The sequence below is a fragment of the Lepidochelys kempii genome, chromosome 20 (assembly GCF_965140285.1).
Source record: "Lepidochelys kempii isolate rLepKem1 chromosome 20, rLepKem1.hap1, whole genome shotgun sequence".
Classification (NCBI taxonomy): Eukaryota; Metazoa; Chordata; order Testudines; family Cheloniidae; genus Lepidochelys; species Lepidochelys kempii.
In genome coordinates, this window is record NC_136399.1 from 22,169,205 (window position 1) to 22,188,340 (window position 19,136).

The 19,136-nt window shown below is 55.8% G+C and overlaps 1 protein-coding gene across 1 annotated transcript in view; it reads left to right on the top strand.

Moving 5' to 3' along the window:
• The window catches only part of LOC140900853 (uncharacterized), a 40,218-nt gene extending 22,670 nt beyond the window's left edge, over positions 1-17,548 (top strand). The window contains exons 2-6 of the mRNA XM_073318756.2: positions 5,016-5,538; positions 6,678-6,732; positions 10,848-10,993; positions 11,757-14,393; positions 15,922-17,548. Coding sequence (XP_073174857.2) covers positions 5,103-5,538; positions 6,678-6,732; positions 10,848-10,993; positions 11,757-14,393; positions 15,922-16,349 — 3,702 coding nt within the window. The 5' untranslated portion in view covers positions 5,016-5,102 and the 3' untranslated portion in view covers positions 16,350-17,548. The remainder of the gene's footprint in view (positions 1-5,015; positions 5,539-6,677; positions 6,733-10,847; positions 10,994-11,756; positions 14,394-15,921) is intronic.
• The last annotated feature ends 1,588 nt before the right edge of the window (positions 17,549-19,136 follow it).

The window sequence follows — 19,136 nt, forward strand, 5'->3', positions numbered from 1 at the left end:
TCCAGCACCTGATCTCCCCCAAGCTTGAACCCCTTAGCCCCAGCCCAGAGCCCGCACCCCAACCCCATGCTCCAATCTTGTGAAACTGAGTGAGGGTGGGGGAGAGCGAGCGATGGAGGGTGCAGGGCGGGACAAGGGTGTTGTGTTTGTGTGATTAGACAGTTGGAGGTTTATAGCGTCCGGTATCTGGCCTCCAACTGCCTCAGAGGAACGTATAAGAAGTGAGTCCTACAGCGGCAGGTGTGGGGGTAATCTTACCTCCCCTCCCCCGACCCCCGCTGATCCCTACTAGTTGAATTGTGTTAAGTCCCAAAGCAGGAGGTTCAACATCCTTCCATAAAGTGTTGGCAGTAATGAACTCTGGATCTTCTCGCCCATTTAAATATCTGCTCCCTCTTTTGAAGCTCGCCAAATTCTTGGCCAGAATGAATTCCGGTGGCCAGCTGCAGTTCCCAGGAATTTCAGTGGGGTTTGTGTGTGTTGTGATCTCTGCATGCCCTGCAAATTGTTGGCTGCTTGCCTTGAAACTGATTAGCCAGTCTGGGCGCCCAGATCATAAAAATTCTTGGCCTGAGGTCCTCAGTGCATGAAGTAGGGTAAGAACAGAATTAATTGAGGTAAACGCCCTCCACCATCAGTGTGGCATTCCTCTGGGCCAGGCCATGCTGGGCAGAAAGCTGTGGCTTTGAATCACATTACGTAAACTCGGGGAGCCTGCGGGGCAGTGGAGAATGCTGGACTGTCTATCCATGGTATACCACTCTCCTTGCTGAACCAAATACACTGGTCCAAGTGGTGCCATATGAACATGCTCCATTGAAATGTATCCGTCTCCTGCTGAGCTAACCTGTCCAGGGGCAGCTTTTTTGCAGACAGGGTGAGGTGTTGCAGGCTAAGCTGTAAGCAGGTTATGTCCTGGCCTAAGCCGCCAACATACCTCCAAACACGCTAGCCAGTGTCTTGACTTGGCTTTTCAATATTAAGTGAACTTTTGTGTTAACGCGATTGAGACCCACCCCCTGACTCATCAAGACCTCCTCTGGATAACAGGGTTGCCAACACTTGCAAATATCAGCTCTCATGTGTAGCCAGTTTCTAGCAGTCATGCTTCTAAGCTCTTCTCTGTCATGAGGGCTGCAGAGGATTGCCAAGCAAGGTTTTTGACCAGAACGCTCGGTCAAAAAGGGACCCCGGCGTCTCCGGTCAGCATTGCTGACCAGGCTGTTAAAAGTCCAGGCAGTGGCATCGTGGGGCTAAGGCAGGCTCCCTGTCCTGACACCACGCGGCTCCCGGAAGTGGCCGGCATGTCCCTGCAGCTCCTAGGCAGAGGGGAAATCAGGGAAGCTCCTTGTGCTGCTCCTGCTAGTCAGCGCTGGCTCCGCAACTCCCATTGGCCAGGAACCGTGGGCAATGGGAGGTGTTGGGGGTGGCACCTGAGGGTGCGAGCAGTATGCAGAGCCCCCTGGCTCTGGTGCCTAGGAGCTGGACATGCCAGCCACTTCTGGGAGCCACATGGAGTCGGGTCAGGGAGCCTGCCTTAGCCCTGCTCTGCCGCCAACCAGGAGCTTCTTGAGCACTGCCCAGCTGAAGCCTGCACCCCAAACCCTGGCCTGCACCCCACCCTCCTGCCCCAGATCAGAACCCCCTCCTGCACCCCCAAGCCCCTCATCCCTGGCCCCATCTGGCAGCCTGCACCCCCTGCCCCAGCCCAGTGAAAGTGAGTGAGGGTGCGGGAGAGTGAGCGATGGGGAGTGGGGGGTGGAGTGAGTATGGGTGGGGCCATGGGGGAAGGGGCAGGGCTGTGGGAGAAGGGGTGTGGCAGAGGTGTTCAGTTTTGTGCAATTTAGAAAGTTGGCAATCCTAGCTCTACAGGCTCCAACCAGAAGACCCAGATCCCTCACATGCATGAATTCTTAAGCTGATCATCTGATTTCTGCACACTCAGGCTTGGCAACACTGATTAGGTCTGATACTGGCATATTTGGGGCCAGCATCGCACCTTTTAAACGCCAGTTTAGACACAGCAGGAAACCACCTGGGAGTCAGGGCATGAAATACTCTATTCTCCAGGCCTTTTCAAACCAGATCTCCCCATTTCTGCCCCCCACCCCGATGATTAAGAAGCCCTGGCTGTGACAGGTTAGTTTGCTCGTGACTGGACGGGGGCCAGCACCGCTCATCTCCTGGGTGATTATGTCCTCTTGAATGTGAATCTGAGCTCCTGGCTGAAAGCTGTGATCGTGGAGGGGGGGTGGGTGTTTGTAAGCGCGCTCTGTGAAGACCAGCTGGCTGAGCGTCCACGAAACACTGGTGAGAACTGAGCAACCCAGGTGCAAATAGGAAACGGGCTCCCTGCCTGTACAATAAAGATTTTTCTATTATGTAACTGCTTTCTAGTGTATTCCAGCCACTTAGTAGAATTAACAGCTCCAGCATTTTCCAGGGAGATAAAGAATAGATGGTAAGCACAAGGCCTTGTGGATTTCCCTGTGAGCTTGGGGGTCCAATGCTATCAGAGTTGCATCCCTGGGGATTTGGGTTCCCTTTAAATCCAAGGGGATTTCGGGACTTGAGTCCATCTGGGAAAAATCTCTCAATCCAAGCAGGTTGGACTAAGGCGTATTCCCAGATAGCTTTGGACTGGCTGTGTGGTGCAGGGCAGATTTCCACCCTGGCAGTGCCTTAGTTTCCCCAGCTGTGAAATAAGAATGAAGCTGGCCTGTTTTGCAGGGAATGGGGTATGAGGCTAAATTTCATTCAATCTGTAAAATGCTCGGCGTCTCAGGCTGAAGGGAGGTTACTAGTGGAGTTCCTCAAGGATCGGTTTTGGGGCCAATCTTTTTATTACTGACCTTGGCACAAAAAGCGGGAATGTGCTAATAAAGTCTGCGGATGACACAAAGCTGGGAGATATTGCCAACACAGAGAGGGACTGGGATATCCTACAGGAAGATCTGGATGACCTTGTAAACTGGAGTAATAGTAATAGGATGAAATGTAATAGTGAAAAGTGCAAGGTTATGCATTTAGAGATTAATAACAAGAATTTTAGTTATAAGCTGGGGACGCATCAATTGGAAGTAACGGAGGAGGAGAAGGACCTTGGAGTATTGGTTGATCACAGGATGACTGAGCTGCCAATGTGATATGGCCATGAAAAAAGCTAATGCGATCTTGGGATGCATCAGGAGAGGTATTTCCAGTAGAGATAAGGAGGTTTTAGTACCGTTATACAAGGCACTGGTGAGACCTCACCTGGAATGTTGTGTGCAGTTCTGGTCTCCCATGTGTTAGAATCATAGACTTTAAGGTCAGAAGGGACCATTATGATCATCTAGTCTGACCTCCTGCACAACACAGACCACGGAATCTCACCCACTAACTCCTGTAACAAACCCCTAACTTATGTCTGAGCTATTGAAGCCCTCAAATCGTGGTTTAAAGACTTCAAGGTGCAGAGAATCCTCCAGCAAGTGACCCGTGCCCCATGCTACAGAGGAAGGCAAAAAAGAAGGATGAATTCAAACTAGAATAGGTACAGAGAGAGGCTACTAGGATGATCCGAGGAATGGAAAACCTGCCTTATGAAAGGAGACTCAAAGAGCTTGGCTTCTTCAGCCTAACCAAAAGAAGGTTGAGGGGAGATATGATTGCTCTCTATAAATATATCAGAGGAATACATACCAGGGAGGGAGAGGAATTATTTAAGCTCAGTACCAATGTGGACACAAGAACAAATGGATATAAACTGGCCATCAGGAAGTTTAGACTTAATTAGACAAAGGTTTCTAACCATCAGAGGAGTGAAGTTCTGGAACAGCCTTCCAAGGGAAGCAGTGGGGGCAAAAGACATATCTGGCTTCAAGACTAAGCTCGATAAATTTATGGAGGAGACATATATATGATATGATGGGATAGCCCTAATTTTGGAAATTAATTGATCTTTGACTATTAGTGGTAGATTTGCCCGATGGGATGTTAGATGGGGTGGGATCTGAGTTGTTACAGAGAATTCTTTCCTGGGTATCTGGCTGGTGAGTCTTGCCCACATGCTCAGGGTTTAGCTGATCACCATATTTGGGGTCGGAAAGGAATTGGCATAGGCCCTGGAGGTTTTTTGCCTTCCCCTGCAGCGTGGGGCAAGGGTCACTTGCTGGAGGATTCTCTGCACCTTGAAGTCTTTAAACCACAATTTGAGGACTTCAATAGCTCAGACATAAGTTAGGGGTTTGTTACAGGAGTGGGTGGGTGAGATTCTGTGCCCTGCGTTGTGCAGGAGGTCAGACTAGATGATCATAATGGTCCCTTCTGACCTTAAAGTCTGAGTCCCGAGCTCCAAAAGAGTGGGAACCCTTCCTGTGTGGAGGGGCAGGCAGTTGACATCCACTGCTGCGGAATTTAACTTTGTGTTTTAAGTTAAACTCGTGCTTAAGCCTGTAAGTCTTTCCCAATGCAGCACTGCCTTCCTGAACCTGCAGGCAGCTCTGTGCTGCTTCTGTTGCTCATCTTTCTACCTAACCATGGGGACCTGTATGGGCTCTAGTCAGTTTCATGGCTACTCTGTCTATGGGCACTCATGACAGTGACCAGCACAGACTGTTTTGTGCCCCTTGGCAAGGCTGAGCAGGAGGAGGATGCCAGGGCTGGAGCTATTCATGGGGTGGGGGGAAGTCCCTCTAAGATTGGGGGAGGGGATAAGACACCCCACTGTTAAGGGGCCTGATGGAGGAGAGCCCCCTCTTCCTGGTGCTTGGAATGCTTCAGAGGCTACTAGCCAGAGGTGGCCAGGGAAGATGGGATCAATGGACAAAGCGTGGGGATGGGCCTTTCCCATCAGGTCTGGGGAGGTCAGGGCTTCTAACCTGGTGTGCTACGGGTGGGGGCTGATCTTTCAGCTCTGCCCCTGGCTAGTAGAGATTTCCCTCCCTGGAGGTGGGGGAGGCAAAGCTTTAGCTGGAGGTGCTGCAGAGTGGGGCGGAACTGGTCCCTCTCTGATTAACGTCTGTCTCTTTCAGTCCTAGCTCGGAGGCAGAGGAGGATTTGGCTGTTCTCCATCACCTTGGAGGGGGCAGACGGCCTGCCCAGCACCTGGGTGGCACAAGATGGATGGCAAAGCTACTGCCAATGGGCCCCCCCCGCCCCAGACCAAGGGCACGGCAACTGCTGGGAAAGGGGCGGCAGCAGCTGGCCAGCCTGCAGCAAAACCCAAGCCTGCCAAGAACGCTGTGAGATCAGCCCCCGTCTCTGGAGCTAGGCGGCCTGCGACCACCCACGCCCATTCCCCCGCGGCCCCGGGTGGCGGCTCCAAGCCGCTCAGCAATGGGGTGCCCCCGAGGGCCGAAGCCTCGCAGAGGAAGCCACCGGCAGCAGCATCAGCACCCAAAGCTGGTGCTGCCGTTGCCAAGCTCACTCCGGCCAAAGCGGTGGCCAGGAAGCCGGCGGGCGAGAGTGGGGCAAAGCCTTCAGAGAAGGCTGGGCCGGGCAAGGCCGGGCAGCTGAAGGCCGTGAGGAAGACGCCGGTCCCAACTGTGGCCTTGGGTATGTTCCTCACCTTCCTGCCAACACCAGGCCCGTCTGGGCGGGTGGTAGGGTTGTCAACCCTCCAGGATTGTCCTGGAGTCTCAAGTAATTAAAGATTGTCATGTGATGAAACCTCCAGGAATACGTCCAACCCAAATTGGCAACCCTAGGGGGTGGCACCAGGCTGGGATCCCTGGGACCTACAGGTGCCTTAGGGCCTGTTCCTCAGCCCCTTGTCCTACGCCAGGGCGGTTCAGTCCTGATCTGGGGAAGGCTCAGTGCAGAAAGTCCCCTGTGGGCTGATAGAAGGCTGTAAGGAGACTGGGGGGAGGAAGGCTGGAAGGGGGGGCTCTCACTATGGCTCTATAGTAAAGGGGGGAGGGGTGTGCTGGGCTGTGATCAGAACCCCCCAAATAAAACGGCTGGCAGGGCTCTGACAGACTGGGGTCAGGGGTTGGTGTTGCTGATAAGGGAGCCACGTTGCGGCATCCTGTCCCACTGCAGGGGCAGGGCAATGCCATGCTATGGCATGATAGGTAAAGCGCTTAGCGGGGGAGGGTCCCCTTAGTCTCGCACCCTCCCACACACACCGTGACCTGGCTTGGGGGAGTGGGATAGAACCCCTGGTTTCCCCTGCGCTAGTGATAGCCAGGGTGGTTGAGAGGCCCCTGTTTGCAGCGAGTGTGGCAGATCATAGTCCCCGTTCCTAGCGGGCCAGGTGCCCGTCCTCCCACTGCCATGGGGTTCGGCCCCTCTGCCAGAGGGGCCAAAGCTAAATCCCGTTCCACGGAGGGTGGCCCAACTGCACTGATGGGGGGCAGCACCAGCTTCCTCTCCTGTGTGCCCTGACTTCTTGGATCCCAGAGCTGGGAATAGAACCCAGGAGTCCTGTTGCCCTGGCACTAACCTACCTGCCCAGAGCTTTGGGCAGCCCCTCCAGCTTCTTACTCTAGACTTCAGGGCTAAACTCCAGAGCTGTCAGCCTGTGCTCTCTGCTCCCGCATCCACCCCTGTGGAACTGGAACGCAGCCTGTGCTCTCCGTGAAACACCCCCCCACACACACACTCCATGTCCATTGATATTGGAACAGCGGCCTCATCAGTAACCTCAGATCTCCGGGCGCTGAAGCTGTGTCTGTCTCTCTCCCTGTTTCTAGTCCCAAAGTCGGCCTCAGTGAAGCCTGAGAAACCGGAATCTGCTAACCCTTCCAGGTATGGTATGAAGTTGCCTGCTGGCTGCTCTTGATACTATGGGGACAGATGTGGGAGGGGCTGGGTAAAAAGCCTGCCCTAGGATACCCAGCAAGGGGGCACGTGGTGGTGCTAGGAAGGCTGGCATTTGATGGGGTCTGGATGAGATTTCCATGTGGGATGGCTCCTGATCAGGCAAGGCCCTGCCCTTGGGACCCCCAGCCCACCTGGAGCAGCAGGCAGAGGCAAATGCCATGAGCCACGTGCAGGGTGTGTGTGCTACCTGATCTGATGTGATCAGACGCAATCACGCGAATAACAGCATGAGAAGGGCTGGTAGCGGGAGTCCCTGATCTAGGGGAACTTCCAGAGGAAAACCGTCCCAGATCAGAGGCAGCACTTGGGAGAGCATGAGATGAGACGGAAACAGACTCTGTGTTAGAAACCTTTCAGAATTTTCTCTCCCATTAGTGTGTGGTGGGATGTTCACTGGCGGTATGTTGTTCAGCCACTAGATGTCCCTGAGCTGCATAGCATTCCAGTCAGGGAGTGGTCCCTGGTAAACAACAGAGACAGAAGTGGGACATGAGTTAAGTGGAGGCTTGTCTGTGGTTCAGTAAATGCTTCCTGTTACCGATGGACTGTGGTTCTGCATATCATGAGACAGAAATATCCCAAAGGGGGGAGGAGACTTCTGGTGGTAGACGGCTCTTTAATCTAGCAGCCGAAGTCCAAATGAGATCAATGAAGTTGAAGCTAGCCAAATTCAGATTAGAAATAGGGTGAATTTTTAGCCCTGAGAATGCTGTGGGGGATTCTCCATCCCTCTAAATTGAGCCTGGATGTCTTTCTACAAGAGATGCGTTGTCTCAGACAGATGTGAACCTGCCTGATGCACAAAGCCCCAGGTGGCTTGTCTGGCCTTTGTTTGTTGGAGTGTATGGGAACAAGGCAGCGTCCCTTTTGGACTGCTGGCCCCCGTGTTTTGAGAGCTGTCAGAACCTGTCCGAGCAGCAGGCCGTAGGTGACTAGGCCTGGCTTGTTTTGTGCATAGTTGGGAAATAGGCTTATCTGGGACCCAACGGTGGCTTTTTTCCTGTTATGTAACAAACCAAAGAGATGACAAGAAATAGCTACTGCTATTCTTCCTGGAAGGCTAAAGGAGACCCCTGCGCAACACAGGAGTCCCATGACTCGGGAGCTGTGGCTGAACTAGGGAGTGGCCTTAAAAACAAAAACAAACAAAACCATCCAGGCTTGATTATTCTTAAAGACATCCAGTGATGGAGAAACCACCACGCCCCTTGGGAAGCTGTACCAATGGTTCATCACCCTCTCTTAAAGTCCATTCACCCATTCTGGCCTAGTGGGTGGCGGGAAAGCCATAGACATGATGTAACTTGATTTTTAGTGAGGCTTTTGTCACAGTCCCAAGTGATCCTCTATCATAAGCAAACTAGGGAAAGGTGGGTGTGCAACTGGTCATACTCGTAGTTGTTCCAGTGCTGTGATGTCCTGCAGGGGTCAGTCTTGGGTCTGGTACTAGTCAGTATTTTCATTCATGATTTGGATCATGGGGCGGAGGGTAAGTTTATAAATGTGCACATGACACCAAACGGGGGGTTGCAGGCACTTTGGAGGAGAGGATGAGAGTCCGAAATGACTGTGACAAATTGGAGGATTGGTCTGAATTCAACAAGATGAAATTCAGTAAAGGCACATGCAAAGTACTTCATTTAGGAAGGAAAAATCAAATGCCCGTCTACAAAATGGAGAATAACTGGTTAGGTGGTCATCCTGCTGTAAAGGATCTGGGGCTTATAGAGGACAAGTCAACAATGTTGCAAAAAAGGCTAATGCCATTCTGGTGTGTACTAACAGGAGCGTCCTATGTAACTGTCCAGCTCTGCTCGGCACTGGGGAGGCCTCAGCTGGAGTCCTGTGTCCAGTTCTGGGCGTCGCACTTTAGGGAAGATGTAGACAAATTAGAGTCCAGAGAAGAGCAACACAAATGATCAAAGGGTTAGAAAACCTGACCTGTGCAGAAAAGCGAAAAACCTGGACATGTTTAGTCTGACAAAAGAAAACTGTGGGGGGAGGAACCAGACAATGGTCTTCAAATACATGAAGGGCTGTTAGAGAGGACTGGGATCAATTGTTCTCCATGTCCACTGAAGGTAGGATGAGAAGTAATGGGCTTAAGCTGCAGCAAGGGAGATTTAGGTTAGATATTAGGAAAAACTTAACTATGCTGAACAATTAGATTAAAGATCTGGAACAGGCTTCCAAAAGAGGTTTGTAGAATCCCCGTCACTGGAGGGTTTTAAGAACAGGTTGGACAAACAGCTGTCAGGGATGGTCTAGGTGTACTTGGTCCTGCCCCAGTGTTGGGGGGCTGGACTTGATGACCTCTTGAGCTCCCTTCCAGCCCTGTTCTTCTGGGGGAAGTGGACTTTTGTCTTCAATTAGATAGCTTAAAAAAAAAAATAAAGTATAGCTAAAAGGCAAATCCAACTCTCACCAGCACACCTTTACTGAATGCCTCAAGGTAATGGGGAAAGCTTGAGCCAACACTGTGCCCAGTTCCTGGCTCCCATGTGGACTGGCCTGTTTGAATTCTGGGAAGGGTGGGGGCTAGGCCCACCCAAAACTAACCCCCACCCCATCAGCCGAGGACTTGGGACAACACATGTGAAAACAAGGATGTGGGAGCGAGGGGGGTGTGTGTGTCAAAATGAGGGCACCTGACAGGGATTCTGAGCAGAGAACCCTGGCCACCTGCTGCTCAGAGGAACTCTGCCTGGAGACAGGATACCAGTGGGGCTGGAAATAGGCCCCACAGTTGCAGTGCAGCTCCCTGAGATAAGTCAAGAGATAAGTTATCTCTCCTGAGATAAGTCAAGCTTGTCAGTTTCACTTGAGCGGCTAGTCAGTTTCACTCCCCCAGTGTGTTAGTGGGGTTAGAGGGCTCTCAGCATCCCACCCCGCAGGTTAGCGGGAAACTCTGCTTTGAATGGGACTTCAAATGTTCTTCCCGTTTTTCTCTCTCAAAACCCTGATCCCAGCACTGGGGGGAGGCCAGGGCTCTGGCTCACCGGGGAGGCCCGGCAAGCTGCCCTTCAGTGTGGATATGGTGGGGCTAATCGGCTGTGATTCGGAAGGGGTTTTACTGTAACCCCAAGACTGATGGATTCAGCACTTATGTTCAGAGGCGCTGCAGCTGCAATGCGTCCTGCCTGCCGAGGGGGCTTGCAGCTGGGAGACAAAGGGGGTGTTGGAGGGGCACCAGTCAGAGCTCTCCAGAGGGTGAGCCTCTACTTGCAAGAACGTGGCCTCTATTCAGATCCCCTAAGCTCCTGGGCTGGCAAAGGGCCTGGATGGCTTGGATTTGTTTGGTAGGTGGCCAAGTGCCTCTCGGTGCAGAAAGGAAAGGCCGGCCCAGTGACTAGAACTCTGGGATAACAGGCCAGGCCAATAGAGGGCGCTGTGAGCTGCTGCAGCACCCTGGGAAAGCCGCTGGGTCCCACTAAAAAGCTGGGGACTTGAGACACTGGGTTCAGTTCCCAGCACCACCACAGCCTCCCTGTGTGAGATCGAGCAAACCACTTTGTCCCCTTTGCCTCAGTTTCCCCTCCTGGGTACATTGGAGTAACAGCAGTAAAGATGGTGAGGTGCGCAGATGATACAGTGACCCCTGCTCGAGCTAGTCAGGGAGCAAGGAGTCCCCCAGTCAGGGTTGGGAACATCCGTCTCAGACCACTGCAGACTGGTACTAGGCAGTCCCTTTGTGGTGCAGCAGTGCGTGCACTGGGGGAGCTTGCTCTGGCATCCCCTGGGCTGTACCACTTGGTCCCTCTGGTGGACAGGGCACAGGACTGGCTCTTAGGTGACCTGGGTTCTATTCCTAGCTCTGCCATTGGCCTGCTGGGTGACCTTGGGCAGGTCACTGCCCTGCCCTGTGCCTCAGTTTCCCCATATGTAGAGTGAGGAGAACAGGGCTTTGAGCTCTGCATGGGAGAAGCGTAGAGAACATCCAGATATTCAGGGTGTGACATGGACCCATCTCTGTTGACTGCATGAGACAAACACCTGCTGGCTTCTCTCTCTCCCTTCACCCCTCTCTGTTCTGGTTTCAGACCCCCTGCTCCAGGGACGGAGTACACCAGAGCCCTGGCCAGTAACAAACCAGCCATGGCCAAACCTAAGCAGATGGCGCCACCTGGTGGCCAGGCCTCAGCAGTACCACAGCAGCAGAAGAACACGGCCGCCTCCGCAAAGAAAGGTACACGCGCCTCGCGACTAAGCATGGGTAGGCGGCTTCGATCTGACACCAGCAAGCTACGGTGACCCCACCGCGCGGGCAGCCGGGGCGTCTGAGACCCAGGGTCTGCTTGGATCCCTTGGGAAGGGTGCCTGGGGCAAAGGGCGAGGTGTATTCGTAGGCTGCTGCCCGCTTGGGCCGCCGGGCTCCCCCTGACCCTGGGCAGGAGCGGGGGTGGCCCTTCCTCCGGGCAGCGGGCTGCTGCCGCTCGCTCGCCCAGCGGTGGGATGTCCAAGGAACGATCTCCACCCCCCCAACCCCCCCACTTTGTTACCCCAGTGCCCCGACGTGCTGCTCAGGGCTCAGCTCCTCTGAGAGTCTCTCCCTGGCCCACCATGCTGGGGGGCACGGGGACCCCAGCCAGCATGGAGCCGATCCCAGGGCTCAGCTCCCCGCCCTGGGCATTAGGGATGCAGCTGGAGTGTTCTCTCATTTCCTAAGGGAGCGCATGAGTTGGAGCAGCCCCGGGGCTGCTCCCAGTGACTCTGTGGGCAGGGCCATCGTTAGGACCACCACCAAGGTGGCTTAAAGCCTGCTCTATCCTTGCCCCATGGAGTGAGGTGGTACTTGGGCCACTTTCGTGGGACCCAGTGGCTTTCCCAGGGTGCTGCAGCAGCTCACAGTGCCCTCTATTGGCCTGGTCTGTTACCCCAGAAGGCACTTCCAATTGGCTATAAATCTGCAGCCTGGCCCTGAGACCTGGCTTCTTTCTTGTCCCTTACAGACCTCGTCAGAGCTGCCCCCATCTCCAGGGCCCGGCTAGCTGGCTCAAACCCTGCCCTCGACAAGATTGCTGGCCAGGTCAAAACTGCCAAAGCCAAGCTCCCGGTGGAGCCCAAGGCCAAGAGCCACCCAGTCCCTGCCGCTCCCAAGGGCCTGGAGAAGCCAGGGCCTCCGGGGCCGAAGACCTCTCCCAAGGCAGGGGGCAGCCGTCCTGTCACCCCACAGAGAGCGGTGGCCTCCACCCCGAAGAGGCTGATTGCTGGGAGCCCTGGCAAGAAGCCCCCTAAGAAAGAGGCTAGCTACAACCTGGAGCCAGTGCCTGTGCCCAGGAAAAAGCTGCTTTCCTCAGGGCAGGGAGAGGCCAAGGAAGCTGCTGCCAATGTCCTTGTGGCCTCTCCTGATGCCCTGCCTGGCACGGAAAGGGCAGCCCCTGAGGGCGCCGTGAGGCCTCTGGATGAGCAAGGATTAACGCCAGAGGTGGGCCCGCTCCTGCCCAAGCCGGTCCCTGCAGACAAGGATGCTCTGCTCCCAGCACCTCCAGCCTATAGCTCACGGGAGCAAACACCCGTCAGGGACCTGGAAGGGGTGGTTGGAGGTGGAGCACCCCAGGAAGGAGGAGGCTCATCTGGCCCAGAGCTGGTGGCAGCTGAGCCTCTGTCCCACCAAGAGAGCTGTCCTGGAGACCAGCAGCTGACTGGTCTCTCCCCACCACAAGAGGTTGGCTCTCCTCCCAGAGAGATGCTGCCCACAGCAGGTACCTGGGGGCCAAAGCCAGTGGGCACAGAGCTCCCTGATGAGATGCTCACACCCCAGGCAGAGCAGAGCCTGGTGGACACCCCGGCTATGCCTCTAGACCCCTGTGAGACTGGCCTAGCAGCCGAGGGGGAACCATTGCCCTGCCAGGAAGCGCTGATGCCTGCTGAGCACCTGGACTTGTGGTCGGAAGGCAAAGGAAGAGCGGTTCAGGACATGACCTGCCTGGCCCCAGCCCAGCTGGATTCCTCCTGCCCAGCCGGGGCCTCCCAGATGCTGCCCCTCAGTGAAGAGATCCCTCGGGGTGGCACAGGGAGATGGCAATCTCTATCCATGTCACCGAAGCACCCGGCAGAGCCTCTGCGAGGGGGGGAGCGGGAGGAAGAGACGCCGGCACAGCCAGAGGCAGAGTGGTCAATGCACGAGATGGACTCATTGCCTCGGGTTGGCCTGGAGGGGGTCTCCCCAGAAGATGTGGCAGAGCCAGGAGCCGTGGAGCTGAGAGAGGAGCGGAACGAGGGGAGTCTCTCTCTGACCCTGCCAGGGCATGGACAGGAGACCCAGGATGCTCTTCCCCTGGAGAAAGGAACACAGGGCGCTCGCAGGGGCTCTGGAAAGATGGAGGATCTGGATGCTGAAGGAATGACTAGTACAGAGGCAGTGGCTGCTTCCCAGGGGATAGAGGGGCTCAGCGGAGAGCCTGTCCGTGCAGGGCATGAGCCAGGGGAGGCGGCGGCTGCTCCCCCCACAGAACAGCTCCCTGAGGACAGCAAGGGCCCTGAAGACCAACCCAGCCTTGCTTCTCCTCCTGGCATGTCCCTCTCTGGTGCTGGGGGGTCTCTCCCTGCTGAGCTGGCCGGAGTCGCCTTGAGAAGTCCTGAGGAAGCCGAGCTGGGATACGACCACCTAGGTTCTCCTGGAGACGTTGCCAAGGTGGGGTCTGCAGAAGGGGAGCCCTTACTGAAGGGTGGGGCTGATGTGCTGGAGGACCCAGAGCCACATGCCCAACGGGGGTCACCGCTGTGCCCCGAGGTGACCATGCACAAGCCTCAGAGCCTGCCCCTGAAGAGCCTGGAGCTGCCCCAGGAGCCAGCCCAATGCCCCCCGCACCCGGGGCAGCTGTGGTCCAGTAGCGCCGAGTCGGAGGGGCCGCCCAAGAGCCGCTCCTCCAAGTCCAGCACGCTGAGCGGCCCCGACCTGGCCGGCAAGAGCAGCAGTGAGACGAGCACCCCAGAGGAGCTGCGGGAGTACGACAGCAGCTCTGGTGTGGAGTCGAAGTCAGACGAGAAGCCAGAACAGACCTTCCCTCGCAGCCCCCTGGAGGACCTGCTGGGGGAGCAGGACCTGGGGATCCACATGGACAAGGGGGACGATGAGGCAGAGACCCTCCCAGCAGACGAGCTCCTAGGTGACCTGCCCACAGTGTCCTCTGAGGAGGAGGGCGAGCTGGACGGAGACCTCCTGAAGGAGCCTGATTTCCCTGCCATGGGCAAGCCCCTGGTGTGCCGGGCAGCCTCCCCGCCCCGCAAGCCGTCCCTGGAGGAGTCGGAGCTGGGCTCGGGTGATGCTGGCACGGGGACGCCGGCCTCCACCAACTCGGCCACCTCCTTCGATGCTGCCTTCCACCTTCCCTCCACTGACAGCTGCGGGAAGAGCCCCGGCCTCTCCTCCCTGGAGAGCGAAGAGCACTTGACCGAGAACACCAGAGACCAGATCCCCAAGGGCGCCGAGCCGGCCAGCCTCCCCGAGACAGAAGAGCACAGCAAAATCTCCCTCCCCAGGGACTGGGGCTGCCAGCTGGAACGCCCCCTGCAGATGGGCCTGGCGGACGAGGAGGAACCGGCCTCCCAGCCCTATGGCACTGCTCCCCGTGGCCCGGCGGCAGGTAACGTATAGAGGAGCCTGCCATGTGTGTCCAAGTGCCATCGCCGAGGTACCTTAAAGCTTAACTCAGTCATGTGCAATAGTACCCCCTGCTGAAGGGAATCTCCCCCCCGCCCCATCAGTGTTCCCCCTCTTCCTCTCCCGGTGTTTATCTCCCACCTAGCCAGAAGGGTCTGACATTGCTGTACAGTCCCTCGTTCATAGCCTACATTATTCTGTGTCTAGATCAGGCTTTCCCCCCAGGATCATGGGCACCTAGGGGGAAGACATCTGTGTTTTAATGTTCTTCCGTTTCTGGGTGGAGGATTGGGGGCCAAACTTTTTAGCCTTTCAGTACGTTGAATAAAGAGTCACTTATCTGGATCTGACCTCCTGGCCTGTTCTTTGTATTTTTGTGCAGGACTCTTACCTTAGCTTGGGCTGGGGAGGGGAGATTAGAGGGAGCGGGGGCGTGGGGTGTGATTGGCAGCAGCAAGCAGAGCCAAGTAGGTTTGGGGTGGGGGCTAGGAAGCAGCCATCTATCATGGCTGATGTCTAACTGCTTGGTTTGTAGCCTAGCAGTAGACTAGAACGTCTGGCCTTAGCCATAGACGTTCTGTTGCCATGAGTTCTCCAGGAGATAGTTTGGCCACCACATGGAAGTTCTTCATGGGGCTGAGAGCGTCTCAAGCCTTCCCTAGACCACCATGTGGTGGGCAGACTCTTCTAGACCCCACCAGCCCTCATCTCCTGGATGTTTTGGTCCAAGGGAACTTTCCTGAGTCCACAGACCATAGTTTTGAGAACCAGAGCACCTGATGCTGTAGTACCTTCCCTTGGACAGATCTAGCCGAAAAACCAGGCCCCTGCCATGACCCGAGGCCTAGTTCTATGGGCAGCTTCAGTGATGCGGTTGTCATGGAGACGCTAGATAACTTTAACAGCCGAAGGATGCTGTGCCTAGGTTGGTCCCAGCGCATTGTGCTTAAATGGAAGCTTCGTGGCTGGTAGGAGATGGACCTAATCTAGGCATCTCCCACCAGACTCTGTCCTCCTTGGTGCTAAACCCCAGGTCCCTAGCTGCAGTACAGGACCCAGACATGCAGTTAATGTTGCATCCATCAGCCAACTCACTGCAGCAGGAGTAGCTCCACCCAGCAAAGACCATCTGGGGGGGGGGGGGAAGCAGTGAAGGCGCCACTAGCCTTCTCCTTAGCTGCTCTGCTTAGGATACTGCCCCCAAGACCTTGTCTCCCTCCTGGGCAGCTGCTGGCAGCCTGGGTATCGCTGCCATGGAGGCATCCCGAAGATCTGGCCATAGGCGGGGAAGTAGGAGCCAGTTCCTAGTTGAAGCCGCTTTGGGCATCTTGCCTGGGTGGGGTGGTGTCAAATGGGCTAACCCTGGATGTTGCCTGGACTCTCCTCCCTGCCTGTCTGTGTGTGCCTATGCCAGTCTGTCCTGTTGGTGCCCCCTGTCTTTCCTTCGTCCGTCTTGACACCCCTCCCCATGGGCTGTTGTCTCCAACCCGTGCTCCTGTGCCCTGTTGTAGGTGAGAGTGGGGCTGGCCTGGGGCCCTTGTCCTGGGGGCCCTGCCCCCCTGAAATCCTCTCCACCATCTACGAGGTGGAAGGAGGCGCAGAGACCCCTGGGCAGGTGCCGGAAGAGGAGGATGGGAGCTGCCAGCTCCTGCCCGCTGACCCCCGTGACAAGGCCCCCCTGCACCTGGGAAGCCTCCAAGCAACTGTCATGCAGCAGCTGATCAGCCGGACTCTGCTCTTCTCCACCACTGGGGAGATGCCAGTGGGGGGCAGAGGGGCCCCTGTCATGAGTGAGGTGGAGCTCGGCAAGTGGACAGACCTGCTGTCACCATTGGATGAGTCTCGGGCCAGCATCACCTCAGTCACCAGCTTCTCCCCCGAGGACGTCTCGTCTCCCCAGGGCGACTGGACGGTGGTGGAGGTGGAGACCTTCCACTGACTTCCCCCACCCACGCTGGCTTCACCCCCTCTTCCCCACACCTCCTCTGGTTGAAGACTCTGACTGTTGTGGCTTAAATCCCTGCTGTGACCTGCTCTTCTCCTTCCCTTGGCTTTTCTGGGGGATCATGCATGGTGGGTTGGCCAGTGCCTCTGGTCCAGCCACGCAGAACTTTCCTTCTACCTCTTGGCCCACAGTGGAGCAAGTGGCTTCCCAAGTAACCAGGCGGAGGCGGCCACTGGAAGAACTTGCACTGGGATGAGACGTAGCTGCTTCCCCCGAGTCCTTGACTTTGGTTTCAAATGTCTGAATTCTGATCTTGTCCCCTCTTCCCCAGCTCCATGGAGCTCCCAGAGCCTGCAGGTGAAGGGTTAACAGCAGGATGGGCAAAACTCTCTTTTGCAAGCCCCTTCCTAAGGTGGGGTGAGCCCCTAAGAGCCCCTGCCTGCCACATACCTCCTGAGTCTGGTCCCTTAAGAGACCCTTTTAGTTTGTTAGCCCTGGTGGCCTCCATAAGGAATCTAAAATCTACAGGTTCTTCGGCAGAGGCTGGAAGAGGGGTTAGCAGTTCCCAGCCAGTTCTCAAACAGCCAAGCCCATCTCTTCACCTCCTTCCCACCCGCTGCTAGAAGAGGCCTCTTCCTTCAGGAGAACAGTGCCAACCGCCCATGGTGTAGCTGGAAGAATCGAAGCCATGGCGGCGGTGGAACTTTCCTTGCCCAGGGGCTCTTCCCCCTCGAAGACATCGAAGAGTTGGGGTGGGTCAGTTGGGTCCATGATCTGTCTAGCCTGTGGCAGGATGGGGGGAGGAAGAATGACATGGCCTTAAAGCTGGACCTAACTCTTCAATGAATGTTCTCTAATTCTCTTCCCCCCCACCACCATGCTCTTGGAGCTGGGCTCATGGACCGGGGCTGGGGGGCTGTGCTGCATGCATGGGGGTAGTTTGCCATGATTTGCTTGCTGCATTGGAAGAGAGCAGAGGCGTTCGCTGACGTTCCTGCTGTTGCATTGTGGGGGTGTGGAGTTGTTGTGTTTGCTTTTTGCTGCTGTGGGTGTAGCCTTTATGCACAGATCTGCTCTCTCTGTTGACTGCCGCTGCCCAGCCAAAACTCCAGTAGCTGAAAGAGCCCTGATAGTGGATGGGTGGGGGGTGGATTGAAGGCTTGGATCCTCAGGTCGGGCCTGGGTGCAGGGGGTTGGGGAGGGTCATGGGCAGAGTGGGGTGGAGAGGCTTGGAGGGGGGCTGGGAATTCCTCTCCTGCAGGGGCCAAGCCTCTGGCAAGGGGGTGTGTTTTGTGGCAGCCCTGCACCCTAGCTGCTCGCCCCTTGTGTCTATGTGTAGGCTGGCTTACAAGAAGCCTCTGCCTAGGTCCAGCCTCCTGACTACTGGTGGCAGAGAGGAAGGCCCCATGGTGCCATCTCCACCATAACAGCTCAGCCCCGCTTCCCTCTACTGTGCTGCTCGGCTCCAGGGGAGGCGCTGGGCTGGATGCTGTGGCGGGGACCTCTCTGGTGCCATCCATGGCTTACCTGAGGACCTCAGTGGGCATGGAGAAGAGACCCTTGCTGTGCTGAAGAGCACCAAACTCTGCTCATCTTCCATAAAGTTCCACGGGGAAGCTCCTCGCTGGAGGAACCCCAAGGCTGCTGGCTGACTTCACCCCATGGAGGGGTGGCAGCAGGCTTCTTGCCATGGCCTAGCCACGGCTCACTACTGAAGTTTAGAGGAGCCAGATGTCAAGCCAGCTATGCAGCCTCCTGCCCCTCAGACTTGGCCATCTTCAAGGGATAGGCCTGCGTTCTCCAACACTTGGATCTCAAAGGGGAAAGCACGGGCCGAAGAAGAGCCCAGCTCTTCAGCCATTCCCAGTCAATGGGCGTCCGTGCGGTTAGGCTGCGTCTTGCGGAGAGGGACGTGGTTCTTCAGCCTACCTCCCCTAGAGCCACAGCCTGCTAATGTGTGTAACGGTGTTGTCGTGAACTGTAGGGAACCTAGCTGTAGTGGAGCAAGTGGCCTTTTTGATGAAGTGTGTGTCCTGCTGGTTTCATTTTAACATGACAAACTGTGAACAGGAAACTCATTTAAACAACAGCTGTGGCTTTTTTTTAAGAGACTCTTTAGGTTTTTAATAAAGATGAATTAAATGCTCTGGTGTTGGGCTCTTCCTGCGTGACCTAGGCTGGAGTGGGAGGGAGAGTGGAAAAGGGGATCTCTGTGCCACCGGTTGGCAATATCTGAGTTTTAAACCTTGGTTCACCAAGTCCAATAACCCCAACAGGCCCCAATTGAGAGGGAAGCCCATAGGGATGGCCTAAATGTGCAGCACCCAGCCCCATCTCAAAGCTTACACCCTAAGAAGGGTGGGAGGAGAAACTGAGGCACAGAGAGGGGGAAAAGTGCATGAGAAGGCAGTGACCTGACTAGCAGGCTCTATTACCTCTCTGCTTCCAGAGCTCTTGAACCCATGCTCTGAGCGGGGGGGGGGAGGATGAATGGGCTGTATGCACCATTGCAGCTTCTCTGAGAAGGTAGCAGGCTCCAGCCAGGTCCCTGTCTTCACCAGAGGCCAGTAGTAGCTATGGTCGATGATTTTACATGATTGAGGTGAAAACAGGAGCCATGCTTGAGCCAAGAACTGCCTCCTACTCACAGGTGCCTAAGGAAGGTGTAGTGATGGGATTATCCACCTCCTTGGGAACCGTCTTACAGCATATTACTGAAAGGTTGGGCCTGAACTCAACCACAGGAAGTTGAGACTTTGCAAACAAGCAGCAGCCTTTAGT